This window comes from Amblyraja radiata, chromosome 8 (assembly GCF_010909765.2).
Source record: "Amblyraja radiata isolate CabotCenter1 chromosome 8, sAmbRad1.1.pri, whole genome shotgun sequence".
NCBI classification, from domain to species: domain Eukaryota; kingdom Metazoa; phylum Chordata; class Chondrichthyes; order Rajiformes; family Rajidae; genus Amblyraja; species Amblyraja radiata.
In genome coordinates, this window is record NC_045963.1 from 64,517,781 (window position 1) to 64,534,223 (window position 16,443).

A 16,443-nucleotide genomic window follows, 5' to 3' on the forward strand; every position below is an offset into this window, starting at 1 on the left:
ATTTAAAAAATCAAGTCTGTAATTTATCCCATCAGATAAAGCATAAAAAGAAGTTTAATTTGTCACCTAATTCACTTTCATATCTCAAGTATTTAAAAAGTTATGGCCATTTTCATACTCGGAAATTAGCATCTTGTTCCCTATTGATTTTCTATGGACATAACAAAAAAGCTGTGATCGTGTGCAGTCAAAAGCCCATAACCTTCTTAAAAATTAAGAGAACTGATTGAAATTTTCAGTTATCGTAGATTGAACCATTCTGAAACAAATATAAAATAATCTTACTTGGATGACCTGAAATTAAAGCATATAATTAGTTAGTTACCCAAGTGTAGCTAATTTCAAACTTCAATTACTAGATCTAAACATCTATCCATTTCTTAATAAATGATTAACATTTTTAAATAGCCTAAGTGTCCAAATAATATTCATAAATAATTCACAATAAAACATGATTTTTAAATCTCATTTACATTAATTTATAGGCCAAATGGAAGGAATTTAGTGTTCAATTGCTGTAAATTAAAGTCCATTTAAAATCAGCTTTCTAGTGGGATCCTGCGAACGCGCTGGTTTGGAACGTTCACATTGCGGTAGATTTGTGCCCCCAAATGCCCAGAAAAATACTGCGGGATATAATGGGCCCAAAATGAGCTTCTCGCAATATTAAACTTTGTATAAAGGGATCTTAAGAAGCCCTTTTTAATGTAAAAATAAGCAGCATACCTTCAATTATTTGCTCTATGAGACCCTGACAGCTGCCGGTGGTCGCGGGTTTAGAGATTGATTTTTAAACTACTATAACTATTATACGAGGCCTTTAAAACTAATAATAGCTTTTGCGACGGGGTCTTCCAGCGATTTTTCGTTAATAATGAACTAGGCTGAACATCTTCGATTTGAACAGCCTAGAGAAAATCGCGTTTTAAACCCGCCCCCCTCTAAACGGCGTCAAAATCGCGCACACCCGCAGCGACAGATTTTCAGCGACGCTTCAGGTGGGCTTTGCAACATACCTAGATATTGTTGGCCGATGTGGGCAAGTTGGGCTGAAGGGCCTGTTTCCACACTAATCGATGATCAAATAGATAAAGCCAGTGAGTCCAATCAAAGATAGTCCAAGGATCTCCAATGTAGATAGTAGTCCCAGAGGAACTCAGCAGGTCAGCCAACATCTGTGAAGGTAAATGTACAGACAGTGTGTCGGGTCAAGACCTCTTCAGACTGATGGAGTAGGAGAGAGCTGGTGGAAAGTGGTGAGGGAGTAGGGGTGGGGCAAGAGCTTGCAAGTGACTGGTAGACTCGTATATTCAGAAACAAGGGTCCTGAACTTAAAGAAGGGTGACTTTGAGGGTATGAGACGTGAATTGGCCAAGATAGACTGGCAAATTATTCTTAAAGGGTTGACGGTGGATATGCAATGGAAGGCATTTAAAAACTGCATGGATGAACTACAACAAGTGTTCATCTCAGTTTGGCAAAAGAATAAATCAGGGAAGGTAGTGCATCCGTGGATAACAAGGGAAATCAGGGATAATATCAAAACAAAAGATGAAGCGTACAAATTAGCCAGAACAAGCAGCCTACCAGAGGACTGGGAGAAATTCAGAGTCCAGCAGAGGAAGACAAAAGGCTTAATTAGGAAAGGGAAAATAGATTGTGAAAGAAAACTGGCAGGGAACATAAAAACTGACTGCAAAAGTTTTTATAGATATGTGAAGAGGAAAAGATTAGTTATAACAAATGTAGGTCCCTTGCAGTCAGAAACAGGCGAATTGATCATGGGGAACAAGGACATGGCAGACCTATTGAATAACTACTTTGGTTCTGTCTTCACTAAGGAAGACATAAATAATCTGCCGGAAATAGCAAGGGACCAGGGGTTAAATGAGATGGAGGAACTGAGTGAAATCCAGGTTAGCCGGGAAGTGGTGTTAGGTAAATTGAATAGATTAAAGACCGATAAATCCCCAGGGCCAGATAAGTTGCATCCCAGAGTACTTAAGGAAGTAGCCGCAGAAATAGTGGATGCAATAGTGATAATTTTTCAAAACTCTTTAGATTCTGGAGTAGTTCCTGAGGACTGGAGGGTAGCTAATGTAACCCCCCTTTTTAAAAAGGGAGAGAGAAAACGGGGAATTACAGACCAGTTAGTCCAACATCGGTGGTGGGGAAATTTCTGGAGTCAGTTATTAAAGACGGGATAGCAGCACATTTGGAAAGTGGTGAATTCATTGGACAAAGTCAGCATTGATTTATGAAAGGTAAATCATGTCTGACGAATCTTATAAAAAAAGATGGTGGATGTGCAGGAGTGGGCACCGTCTGTGTATGGCAGCCTGTCCGCAGTCCGTCTCTTCACCTTTTTTTTATTTTAAGTCCTGTTAAAAAATGTTAGTTTGTTAGTTGGAGGTCTTTTATGTGGTGGGTGGGGGTGGGGAAGGGGGAAACTTTAATTTTTATTCACCTACCTGGTCGGAGAGGCAGCATCCCTCCAAGCTGCTTCTTCGCACAGTCCTCGCGGCCTACCATCGAGAATGGAGTGGCGTTTTCCTGTCGGGACTGGCCGGGACTACAGCTTCGGCAGCTGCACAGCGCTGGGATACCAACAGGGAGCGAGCGATGCCTTACCGGGTCGCCGTGCGGTAAGCTCCGGAGCGCTGTGGCCGCCGACTCCCAACATCGCAGAGCTGTGGCTGCGGGCGGCCGGCCGCGGGCGGCGCTGGATTTGGAGCGCCGCGGAGCCAGGGATCGAGTTCGCCGGGGTCGGAGCTCCAACCGGTGCGGCCTGAGGGCTACAAGTGCCCCGGTCTCCGGTCTCCGGGGAGGAGGCAGCAGTTCCAGAACTTCCAAGCCGCTGAGGAATGTTTCACCCGACGCCGGAGTTCCATCTTCACGTCAAGAGGGCCCTGAAAATCATCGGACTGGCTGCAAGGCCACAAATGGACCCCGACCTCAGGTGTTTCAGAGGAAGAGGACTTAACTTTCTGGTGCCTTTCCCCACAGTGGAAATTTTTGATTGTGCTGTGGGGGGACATTTGTGTTAAACTCTAAAATGTGTTGTGTCCATTTTCTTTATTTTTTTATCCTTTTTCTCTGGTTTGTATGGAAACTTATTAACTAATTTATGTAAAGCGCTTTATGTGACCTCTTGATGTCAATGCGAGTTGACTTAAAACGTGCTATATGAATAAAACTTACTTACTTATAGAATTTTTCGAGGATGTAACTAGTAGAGTGGATAAGGGAGAACCAGTGGATGTGCTATATCTGGATTTTCAGAAGGTTTTTGACACGGTCCTACATAAGAGATTAGTAAACAAACTTAAAGCACAAGGTATTGGGGGTTCAGTATTGATGTGAATAGAGAACTGGCTGATAAACAGGAAGCAAAGAGTAGGAGTAAACGGGTCCTTTTCAGAATGGCAGGCAGTGACTAGTGGGGTACCGCAAGGCTCAGTGCTGGGATCCCAGCTATTTACAATATATATTAATGATCTGGATGAGGGAATTGAATGCAACATCTCCAAGTTTGCGGATGACACAAAGCTGGGGGGCAGTGTTAGCTGTGAGGAGGATGCTAGGAGGCTGCAAGGTGACTTGGATAGGTTGGGTGAGTGGGCAAATGCATGGCAGATGCAGTATAATGTGGATAAATGTGAGGTTATCCACTTTGGTGGCAAAAACAGGAAAGTAGACTATTATCTGAATGGTGGCCGATTAGGAAAAGGGGAGATACACCAGTCATTGAAAGTAGGAATGCAGGTGCAGCAGGCAGTGAAGAAAGCAAATGGTATGTTAGCATTCATAGCAAAAGGATTTGAGTATAAGAGCGGGGAGATTCTACTGCAGTTGTACAGGGTCTTGGTGAGACCACACCTGGAGTATTGCGTACAGTTTTGGTCTCCTAATCTGAGGAAAGACATTCTTGACATAGAGGGAGTACAGAGAAGGTTCACCAGACTGATTCCTGGGATGGCAGGACTTTCATATGAAGAAAGACTGGATAGACTCGGCTTGTACACGCTAGAATTCAGAATATTGAGGGTGGATCTTATAGAAACGTACTAAATTCTTAAGGGGTTGGACAGGCTAGATGCAGGAAGATTATTCCCGATGTTGGGGAAGTCCAGAACTAGGGGGTCACAGTTTAAGGATAAGAGGGAAGTCTTTTAGGACTGAGATGAGAAAATCATTTTTTACACAGAGAGTGGTGAATCTGTGGAATTCTCTGCCACAGAAGGTAGTTGAGGCCAGTTCATTGGCTATATTTAAGAGGGAGTTAGATGTGGCCCTTGTGGCTAAAGGGATCAGGGGGTATGGAGAGAAAGCAGGGAATGGCGGTGCAGGCTCGAAGGGCCGAATGGCCTACTCCTGCACCTATTTTTATGTTTCTATGTTTCTATATGGAAGGTACACAAAAATGCTGGAGAAACTCAGAAGGTGCAGCAGCATCTATGGAGCGAAGAAAAAGGCAACGTTTCGAAACGTTGCCTATTTCCTTCGCTCCATAGATGCTGCTGCACCCGCTGAGTTTCTCCAGCATTTTTGTGTACCTTCGATTTTCCAGCATCTGCAGTTCCTTCTTAAACATTGTATATGGAAGGGTTGATTATCAGATGAATGATGTGCAGGAGGGATAGGGGAAGATATTAACAAAGACTGGAGGTGATAAGCGGAAAAAGACAATAGATTACAAATAATGAAATCTGATAAGAAAAGGTTGGAATAAAATGTGGAACCCGTGGGCGGATGGTGAGATAGATCGGAACCGGAAGGTGGAGGTAATGTGGCAGATAAATGTACCCAGAGGGGCTAGGGCTGTGTAATGAATAGCGAGTGGAAAGACAGGTATATGTGAGTTTTTATTTTTATCTGCACCTTTGTTGCTTGTCAAATGCCTTCTGAAAGTCCAAATTCACATCAGCTAGTTTTCCCTTATCTGTGCTGCTAACTACAATCCCAAAAAATTAGCTGATTTGTTGAATATGATTTCCTTTACAAAAACATGTTGACTCCACCCTGTCCTGATATATCCCAAATGCCCCACTTACTTAATAATAAATTAATAATAGATTACAGCTCTTCCTTCATCCATGCTTCCCCTCATAATCTTGTGTGGTGATCTACACTCTCAACTCATCCGTCTCACCTCCTGTGCTTCTTGGTTTAAATGCAGTTAAACCTACCAGTCCTCTCATGCTCCCCCTCCCATCTCTGCCAATGCTTCCACTGGACTTGCCTGTTCTATTGTCTACATATGAGTCCGTTGTCATTCTGGGTCCCAACTCCTTGTCTCACTAGTTTAAACTCTCTTGAGTAGCACGAGCAAACCTCTCCACAAACCTATTCAGAACTTTGTTTGGCCCCATGCACAGGTTATATAATATTGCAGGATCACTGAACTCAGTAACATTGTTCTGGTTTAAGTATCACAAGGGCCCATTCCTGTGCTGTGCACACCTATGGCCCGAATCAAAAGGACTCCATATTGCATGCGATAGAATAACTACTTCTTGTGTACAGCATGCACAGCCTAACGAAACACTACATCTAGTGGTTTGTGCACGTCGGGTTGATTGCATTAGTCGAAACAGGGTGGACCACGTGAAGGTTGCAATCTCCCATCCCATAGAATGACTAAAACAATTCTACATATTTAGTGTTAGATTCTGTGCACTCTTTAAGCATGGTTGTGCTGAGTGTTTTTTTTTTAAGAAGACGTATTTTCCCATTAAAGATGCGAATCCTCCGATCCTGATCCAATTCCCGAGGCTGGAGCGTGTCACTGAGGGTCACACGGCACGGTTATGGTGCTCCATGGAGAACGCTGAAGTGGGAAACACTGATGTCCACTGGTACCGAGAACTACCCGGGCAGGACATGGAGTGGGTTTTAACACACGAGGCAGGAGGCAGCGTACGAAGGAGACCAGGATTCACTGAGCGGTTCCAGCCGTTCAAAGAGGCCTCCAACAGCAGCTTCATCCTGAATGTCACAAACGTGATGCTCAATGACTCTGCCGTCTATTACTGCACAGTGTGGGGAGATATCAGAGGGAACGGAACCAAGATGATTGTCACTAGTAAGTTCAGTTTACACAATACTAAACGATCTCCGTTAGTGAAAATATAGAGCATGCCAGGGGTGGGATAGCAGTTTTGCGCGTTCATTTTTATTTCAGTTTACAATATTTACAATGTTAAAAACATTAAAAGTATTGAATCTTTTAGTTTTCATAGTCATACAGCGTGAAAACAGGCCCTTCGGCCCAACTTGCCCATACCGATTCATTTTCATGTATATTATGCAGGGTCGGATTTAGATGAAGAGAGGCCCTAAGCTATTTCACTTGTGAGGCCCCCCCATCCCCTGGTCCAGAGGTAAGTAGGAGGAGGTGTCCGAGAGTTGGCGCGTGGCCTCAGCTTTGTAGAGATCAACGCGCCAGACTACCATGGCACCTCCCTTGTCGGCGGGTTTGATAACCCAGTCTGGGTTGTTGCGGAGTGAGTCGATGGCAGTACTTTCAGGGGGGGAGAGATTAGAGTGAGACAGGGGAGTGGAGAAGTTGAGGTGGTTGATGCCCCGCCTGCAGTTTTGGATAAAAAGGTCTAAAGCCGGAAGATGGTCATGAGGGGGGGTCCACGAGGAGGGGGTTCGTTGGAGACGGGAAAAGGGATCATCAATAGGACCAAAGCCTCCGGAATCGCAAGCACAGCGCCACCAATGGTAGATTTTGTAACAACGCCACTATCTCAAAAGTTTAACACACCTTGGTGCAGCGAGCGTAGGCCCCCCTAGATCTCGAGGCCCTAAACTTAAGCTTGTCTAGTTTATACATAAATCCAGCCCTGTATTTATGCTTTCTAACAAATTAGATAGACAAATACACATATGTTGGCAATTTGTGGAGCATCACGTTTCTGCCCCGGCTCCTAACTCCAAGCTTACAGTCACACTTTACCTTATTGTGTTAGCCTGAATCTGACCTCACCATCTTGTGCTCACCAAACAGGGCCCCATCTTTCAACATTATAACCTTCCCTGGACAACAATTAAATAAATAATTTCCTATTGGAGTCGCTCATCCCCCACCCTCTTTTCTGTTACACCACTACACCTTCTAGTTACTGTCAACTTCATTGTGACTTCAATTGGTAGCAGCGTGAGTGTAAAAGTCAGGATGTCATGCTGCATCTTTATAAACCATTGGTTTGGCTGTATTTGGAGTTCTGTGTGAGTTCTGGTTGGCCCATTGTAGGTAGGATGTGGGGGGTTTCGAGAGGGGGTGAGCGAGGGAAAGGGAGGGAGAGAGGAAGGAGGGAGGAAGGAGGGAGAGGAAGGAGGGAGAGAGGGAGAGAGAGAGAGGGAGCGAGGGAGGGAGAGGGATACTTCCAGAATGGATTCTATATCATCATCTGGTGCTAAAAGCAGGAAGCAGCCGTTCAAACAGTAGCATACAAAGAGATGGCAATGAATGCACTGTTAAGTAAGGTGCGTAGAAGACATGTCATTTGGTAGCAAAGTTATGCATTCTTGTACTCTTACATGGGTATGGCCGCACATAAAAGCAACATTCTTTTCAGCAAAACGGCACCGCATAAACATACTGATTTTCTCAGCAAAATACTGATTTTCAGGTACTAGTGTGGTAGGTGTATGGAACAAGCTGCCAGAGGAGGTAGTTGAGGCTGTGACTATCCCATCATTTAAGAAACAATTAGACAGGTACAGGGATAGGACAGTTTTGGAGAGATATGGACCAAGCACAGGCAAGTGGGACTAGTGCAGCTGGGATATTGTAGCAATGTTACAAAATTTTGAGATTAAAAAAATCAAGTCTGTAATTTATCCCATCAGATAAAGCATAAAAAGAAGTTTAATTTGACACCTAATTCACTTTCATATCTCAAGTATTTAAAAAGTTATGGCCATTTTCATACTCGGAAATTAGCATCTTGTTCCCTATTGATTTTCTATGGACATAACAAAAAAGCTGTGATCGTGTGCAGTCAAAAGCCCATAACCTTCTTAAAAATTAAGAGAACTGATTGAAATTTTCAGTTATCGTAGATTGAACCATTCTGAAACAAATATAAAATAATCTTACTTGGATGACCTGAAATTAAAGCATATAATTAGTTAGTTACCCAAGTGTAGCTAATTTCAAACTTCAATTACTAGATCTAAACATCTATCCATTTCTTAATAAATGATTAACATTTTTAAATAGCCTAAGTGTCCAAATAATATTCATAAATAATTCACAATAAAACATGATTTTTAAATCTCATTTACATTAATTTATAGGCCAAATGGAAGGAATTTAGTGTTCAATTGCTGTAAATTAAAGTCCATTTAAAATCAGCTTTCTAGTGGGATCCTGTGAACGCGCTGGTTTGGAACGTTCACATTGCGGTAGATTTGTGCCCCCAAATGCCCAGAAAAATACTGCGGGATATAATGGGCCCAAAATGAGCTTCTCGCAATATTAAACTTTGTATAAAGGGATCTTAAGAAGCCCTTTTTAATGTAAAAATAAGCAGCATACCTTCAATTATTTGCTCTATGAGACCCTGACAGCTGCCGGTGGTCGCGGGTTTAGAGATTGATTTTTAAACTACTATAACTATTATACGAGGCCTTTAAAACTAATAATAGCTTTTGCGACGGGGTCTTCCAGCGATTTTTCGTTAATAATGAACTAGGCTGAACATCTTCGATTTGAACAGCCTAGAGAAAATCGCGTTTTAAACCCGCCCCCCTCTAAACGGCGTCAAAATCGCGCACACCCGCAGCGACAGATTTTCAGCGACGCTTCAGGTGGGCTTTGCAACATACCTAGATATTGTTGGCCGTTGTGGGCAAGTTGGGCTGAAGGGCCTGTTTCCACACTAATCACTCTATGACTCGATGACAATTACCTGTTTTTTCATCTCCAGCCTTTATCCAACCATCTTCCTGTCAAAACCCCTCATCAGTTTTACCTATTACTTCCCATGCTTTGTCCTGCCCTTCCTCTCTTCTAGCTTTCTATCCTCCCCTCCCCCCCCACACGCAATCAGTCTGAAGAAAGTACCCGACCCGAAATGTCACCTATCCATATTCTCCAGGGATGCAGTCTGTTCCCGTGCTACACTGCTACACTGTTCTATGTTTTATTACAGACATTCACTTTGTCCACCCCCTGCCCTCCCCCAGGTTCCTGGCTACTTAGATCAACCTTGTCTCTCAGACCAACTCGTTTGCTCAGTTCTGATGAAGGATTTTCAACTTGCAGAGTAGATTGTAACTCTCCCCACAGATGCAGCCTGATCTGCTGAGTGTGTTCACAATTTTCTATTTTTATTCCAATCTGGGTTGCTTTGGAGAATGCTATGATGGGGCATCTATGATGAGGCATCAAGCAAGCCTGTGTGTTTGCTTAAAATGAGAGAAATAAACACATGTTGCATCTAAACTCTATAAACCTTTGATATTTTTCAGATCAAACATATGAAAAGTTGTCTTTGAAAATCTTGGGCGGTATTGTAGCCTGTGTCCTGGTATTCGTCCTCTTATTCGTCATCTTAGCAATAGCAGTGTGCTATATGAAGAAATGGGTGTGCTTCCAACACATGTTTAAACCCAAAGGGTGAGTAAAATGTATTTTCACATCTTGCTTTAATATGATATTGAATTAAGCATGGTGGGCACAGGCGTTGAATCCAGCAAAGAGTCGTAGAACATGGAAGTTTAATGGGATGGAACAGTTCAGGCACGGGTGCAAAGGTGGGGTTGCTGCCTTACAGCGCCAGAGACCCGGGTTCGATTCTGACTATGGGTGCTATATGTTCAGAGTTTGTCTGTTCTCCCCGTGACCTGCATGGGTTTGCTCGTTTCCTCATACAATCCAAAGAAGTACAGGTTTGCAGGCTAATTGTAGGTAAAATGGTAAATTGTCCTAGTGTGTAGGATAGTGTTATTGTGCGGGAATCGCTGGTCGGCGCAGACTCGGTGGGCCGCAGGGCCTGTTTCCACACTGTATCTTAAACTAAATTAAACTAAAACTTCCGTTATGTGGAGGGACTGGAGAGGCTGGGTCCCAATGCCAGCACATCCTTCCTCTGATATAGATTGATCATAATACGCCAAACTGCTCATAATACGCCAAACACGGTCTGAGCAGTGCCTTATAAAGCCTCAGCATTACAACCTATTTTGTATTATAGCCCTCAAAGTAAATGCGAGCTTTGCATTCACCTTCCTTACTACCGATTCGACTTGCAAATTAATCTTTTGGGAATCCTGCACCAGCACTTCCAAGTCCCTTTGCACCTCTGATTTCTGAATTCTCTCCCCATTTAGAAAATAAGACAATTTTATATGATTATTGAACATCCCACCACATTGCAGACCTTTCTTTAGACTTTAGAGATATAGTGTGGGAATAGGCCCTTCAGCCCACTGAGCCCAGTGATCACGAACACTATCCTACTCACTGGGGCTAATTTACAATTTTTACCGAAGCCAATTAATCTGCAAACCTGTACATCTTTGGCGTGTGGGAGGAAATTGGAGCACCCGGAGAAAACCCACGCAGGTCACAGGGAGAATGTACAAACTTCGTAGAGACAGCAGCCGTAGTTAGGATTGAATTTGTGTCTCTTGCACTGTAATGCTGCAACTCTACCGCTGTGCCATTGTGTTTATTTATTTATTTATTTATGTATTTATTTATTTGTTTTATTTTTTTATTCATATTTTTATTAGAAGCAGTATACAAAAGTATAAACCGCGGCGTATGACATAATACATTTATTGTACAGCTTCCATTTTAATTTTAACAAAGATGAAATAGAAAAAGAGAGAAAGAGCAAGAAAGAAAGAAAGTGAAAGAGAGAGTGAATATGTAAGAATAGAACCCCTAAACTACCAAATGAGTGTAATCAAAGAGTAAGTCAAAACTTTTTTTTTAAAAAGGAAAAAAAACACAAAAAGTGTTGATATACTACACTCATCACCCAGTCTGTAAATCGGTTTAATTCTGAAGTTATTTTGCACCATACTATCCTTGTAATGAATCCATGAAAGGAATCCATATATTTGAAAATTGCTCTGGTTTTCCTGCCAAGACAAGTCTCATATCGTCAAGATGTAGCGTCCGCTGTGCCATTGTGGCACCACTTTTTTTTTGTCTGTGGCCGTAAAGCTAAAATGCTATAACACCACATTTGTTTCTCTTGTATTTTTATCTTTGCAACACCTGTCGTACTTGTATCTGCTTTGATTGTATAGTATGATTTGACTGGATAGCGTGCAAATAAAACTTTTCACTGTACCTCAGTACACATAAGAACAATAAACCAATACCAATGCAGTCCCATTGTTGTTCTTCAGAGACATTCAACAAATATAAATAGTTCACTGACAATGTGTTCTATATCATTTCACTAGGAACTCGACTGAAGACCTGAACCCAGTTTATTCGACAGTTACAGGTAAAAGGTTAATTTCAGTACTCATATTGGGGATTTCTTCAAATGTTGGCTATGTTCAGTAATGATTCCAAATGTAAGAACATAAGAAACAGTCAAGGGAGTAGCCCATTGTTGCACCATTCTCAACTTAAACTATTCAACCTCTTTGGCTTTTCAATTCCTTTAAACATACTCAACAAATTAGCTTCACAGTTCTCTGTCAGAGAAATATAAAGATTCAAAGCAATCTTCAAAGAAAATTCTGCACAACAGTCATCTTGCACTAACACCATATCTGAGTGTGGAATCCGTTGCCATGGATGGCAGTGGAGGCCATGTCATTGGGTATTTTTAAATCAGGGATTGATAGGTTGTTGGTACACAAAATTGCTGGAGAAACTCAGCGGGTGCAGCAGCATCTATGGAGCGAAGGAAATAGGCGACGTTTCGGGCCGAAACCCTTCTTCAGTTGTTGGTTAGTGAGGGTGCCAAAGATTACAGGGAAAGGATGGGGATGAAAGCGAAATATCGATCAGCCATGATTGAATGGTGGAACAAACTTGATGGGCCAAATGGCCTAAATCTGTTCCTATATCTTAGATCAATAGGAACAGTTGGAATACATATCTCCTCTCTATTAGATCTTGTATCTAAACAATCTTATTCAAGCACTCAAGGTCTCCATCTAGGCAACTATAATAGAGTTTTGGTCGATGTTTTGGGTCATGATCATAGAGAGCAGATAGCCAACAGAAAGAGGTGAAGGGGAGGTGTGAGGCAGGACAGGCAGTAATAGATAGAAACAGATGAAGAGAGGAAAGAGGGGCAGATGAGCCAAGTGGGGGAGCAGATGGTGGGAATAGAGGCTGAAAGCTAATGTGGAAACAAGAGATGCTGGAATCCTACAGAAGGTGACATGCGGAAACAATGGTTCAAAAGTGCTTTTATTGTCACATTTGCGAAGTGCTAACAATGAAATTATTTTTCATACAAACAGCCCAGTAGAATATTGCTATACTCCCATCCCTAATTGTACAGAAATAGTCTACTGGGCCCGCATGCAAGAGGCGCCATCTAGTGGTGCTATTTTAAAAGTCCTCGCTCTAGTTCTTATGAGAAGTGCCTGTTCCAGGCAAATCCCAAGCTGTTGCAGATCTCCAGCCATTCCTTCCTTCAAAACCACGCTACCTTATCAAATTCCAGCATCTGCAGTCTCTTGTGTCCCTAAAATAGAGAGCAGCCTGCCACCAAGTACTGCTGCCTCTGCCCTCCTACAATAAATGGACACACCATCAGTCTTAAACAAATTATTGGATATATATCAATTCCTGCAGCCTATCAAAAGATGCCTGCTGTAAGTGACAAATTAATGGCAGAATTTTAGAAAGACCAACATTAACACAGACTCTCAAATTTTAATCCATTTGATAGTGGCTGAATTTAAACCTATGATAGTGAACTAAAGGGTATATGTCCATGAATTAATTAAATTATAATCCTTTACATTCAATTGAGAAGTTTCCGGATCCACCAACTAAAAGGCAGCTACTACAATACTGCACTGAAGCATAGGCCTACACAGTTTGGCTTAACTCCCTAAAAAGGGCCTGATCCACAGCCTGCAGACTCCAGAAGTAAGCCAGATGTCTAGCCTTTAAGACATATGTGAGTCTTGTCATGCCCCTGTCAAGAGTGAGAAACTCTTCATACATATGACAGCACGATGGCGCTGTTGTGTTGTTGTCTTACAGCACCAGCGACCTGGGTTCAGTCCTGACTACGGGTGCTGTCTGTACGGAGGTTGCGCATTCTCCCTGTGACCGTGTGGGTTTTCCCCAATTGCTCTGGTTTCCTCCCACACTTCAAAGACTTACAGGTTTGTTCCTAGACTGTGGAACAGCATCCCTCTTCTCATCAGAACTGCCCCCTCCATCGACTCCTTTAAGTCGAGACTTAAAACTCATCTTTAGTCTCAAGCCTTTCTTGACGTCCTCTGAGTGAGGGCTATATGTATTTATGTATGTGTGTACCAATGTTGTATAACGTTAGTACCTCCACCAATGTAAAGCACTTTGGCCAACGAGAGTTGTTTTTTAATTGTGCTATAGAAATAAAGTGACTTGACTTGACTTGACTAGTGTACGGGGATTGCTGGCCGGCGTATACTTACATAGGAACATAGAAAATAGGTGCAGGTGTAGGCCATTCGGCCCTTCGAGCCTACACCACCATTCAATATGATCATGACTGATCATCCAACTCAGTATCCTGTACCTGCCTTCTCTCTTGGTGGCTGAAGGGCCTGTTTCCACGCTGTATGTCTAAACTAAACATATGTGTTCTGCAGAATGTTGCAGCTATCTGAATGCAGTGGATAAGGGATGACAATAAGTTTGTATACCGCACTATGATTTCATTTTGATTCTCACCCGTATGTGACAACTCAACAGATTCTTATTTTATTTCAGTTGAAACCAAGGCCAATACAGAACCGGCCCCCAATGTCACTGTGGTAAGTACCAGACATAAATACAAACTGCTGGAGCAACTCGGTGGGTCAGGCAGCATCTGCGGAAAGAAATGGACAGGCGACATTTTGGCCCATGCTTTAATTGAATGCCATTACTTCCTTTTTAGACCTATACAAGCCATCTCAGGTTTAGATAGATCCTTTAATAATCCTTTACAGGAAATTACAGTGCCACAACAGCTTCAAGACAGACATAACACCACACATTTCCTCAGATAGCTTCCATACTTAATAAGTTAAAATACAATGAATGAATACTAAAAAAGTGCAAAGTTATTTTTGTGCATTGTAAAACCTTATAGCAGCTGGTATACAAGACTTCCTATATCTCTCAGTTTTGCACATTGGTGCAATCAGTCTCTGACTGAAGGTGCTGCTCTTGATCACCTTCAGGGCGTGGAGTGGGTGAGTGGGGTTGGTCATTATTGAACCCAGTTTGTTCAGAGTTCTGGCCTCTGCCACCTGCTGGACCGTTAGTTGCTCAGCCCCGACCACTGAGCCGGCCTTCCTGATCAGCTTGTCCAGTCTGTTTTTGTCCGCTATGCGGGCGCCTTCTCCCCAGCAGGCCACAGCAAAAAACAGAGCACTGGCCACCACTGAATGGTAGACACTGCACAGTAGGGGTTGGCAGATGTTGAATGACCTTAGCCTCCTTAAGAAATACAGTCGACTTTGTCCCTTCCTGTACACCGCCTCCATATGACTCTTCCAGTCCAGCTCACTGTCAAGCTGCACACCAAGGTACCTGTGGTTGGCGACCACCTCCACCTCAGTGCCCCTGATGGTTTACAAATGTCCACCTTACACTCTTACGTATGAACAAGCTTCCATAAATATCATTATATTCAAAGTCTTACGTACATACATCACGTTCATTCCTGTGACTAGTGGTGTGTCACAGGGTTCGGTGCTGGGCCCGTTGCTGCTTGTCATGTACAGCAATGATTTGGATGAGAACATACAGGGCAAGATTAGCAAGTTTGCTGATGATACAAAAGTTAGTGGTTTTGCAGATAGTGAAGATGGTTGTGAACGATTGCAGCAGGATCTGGATTGATTGGCCATGTGGGCGGAGGAATGGTTGATGGAATTTAATACAGAGAAGTGTGAGGTGTTGCATTTTGGGACGTCGAACTAGGGTAGGACCTACACAGAAAATGGTAGGCCTCTGGGTAGTGTTGTAGAGCAGAGGGATCTAGGAGTACAAGTGAATGGTGCCATAAATGTCGAGTCGCAGGTAGATAAGGTGATCAAAACAGCTATTGGCACTTTGGCCTTCATCAGAGAGATTATTGAGCATAGAACTTGGGAGGTTATGTTGCAGTCAAGACGTTGGTGAGACCGCATTTGGAATATTGTGTTCACTTCTGGGCACCATGTTATAGGAAAGATGTTGTCAAGATTGAAAGTGTTCAGAAAAGACTGACAAGGATGTTGCCAGGACTAGAGGGTGTGAGCTATAGGGAGAGGTTGAGTAGGCTGGGTCTCTATTCCATGGAGCATAGGAGGATGAGCAGAGATCTTGTAGAGGTATATAAAATCATGAGTGGAATAGATCGGGTAGATCCACAGTCTTTTACCCAGAGTAGGGGAATCGCGGAGCAGAGGACATAGGTTCAGGTTGAAGGGGAAACGATTTAATAGGAATCCAAGGGGTAACCTTTTCATACAGATGGTGGTGAGTGTATGGAGCAAACTGCCAGAGGAGGTAGTTGAGGCTGGGACTATCCCATCGTTTAAAAAACAGTTGGACAGGTATATGGATAGGACAGGTTTGGATGGTTATGGACCAAGGGCAGGCAAGTGGGACTAGGGTAGATGGGCCATTGTTGGCTGGTGTGGGTGAGTTGGGAAAAAGGGCCTGTTTCCACACTGTTTTACTCTATGACTTATAACTAGTTTGCTCTTTTTTCCCCTTTTGGTAAATGCTCTTTCTTGTTCATCTTATATGTTTTTGATGCCATTCATTATAAACTGTGATGGAATGGAGTGATTTCGCGTATTTTCTGACTGATGGACAAAATCGGCTTATAGATTCAGCATTCTCTTGTGTCATTTACATTCTGTTTTTCTATTGCAGTCGGAGGAACCGGAGATACTCTATGCTGATATTCAGTTTGTACGACAGAATGCCAAAGCTCCAACCTTAGAAGTCAGCGAGGAGACAACCGAATATGCTGCCATCAAACGTGCATAGTGACTGATTAAAAGTGCCCTCGGGCTTCTTCTGGCTGGTATCTGTCAAAGCACAGAACTCCCAAATGTCACTGTTCATCGTTCTGGTTCTTAGGCATATGCCTCAATATTTTCTTACCCTTAATCACAGATTGGTCTACTCCTGCCACATTTAGTCTTTTAATGTAGTTTCCCAGTCTACCCAACAACTCACAACTCATACATTCACCCTCCCTCGACTCTGTTCAAGGACCCAAGCAGCTGTTCCAGGTGCGACAG

At 42.9% G+C, this 16,443-nt stretch overlaps 1 protein-coding gene across 1 annotated transcript in view; it reads left to right on the forward strand.

Moving 5' to 3' along the window:
* The window catches only part of LOC116976518, a 37,705-nt gene extending 21,519 nt beyond the window's left edge, over positions 1-16,186 (forward strand). Inside the window, exons 4-7 of the mRNA XM_033026410.1 lie at positions 9,487-9,634; positions 11,437-11,480; positions 13,928-13,971; positions 16,070-16,186. Coding sequence (XP_032882301.1) covers positions 9,487-9,634; positions 11,437-11,480; positions 13,928-13,971; positions 16,070-16,186 — 353 coding nt within the window. The remainder of the gene's footprint in view (positions 1-9,486; positions 9,635-11,436; positions 11,481-13,927; positions 13,972-16,069) is intronic.
* Positions 16,187-16,443: the final 257 nt, after the last annotated feature.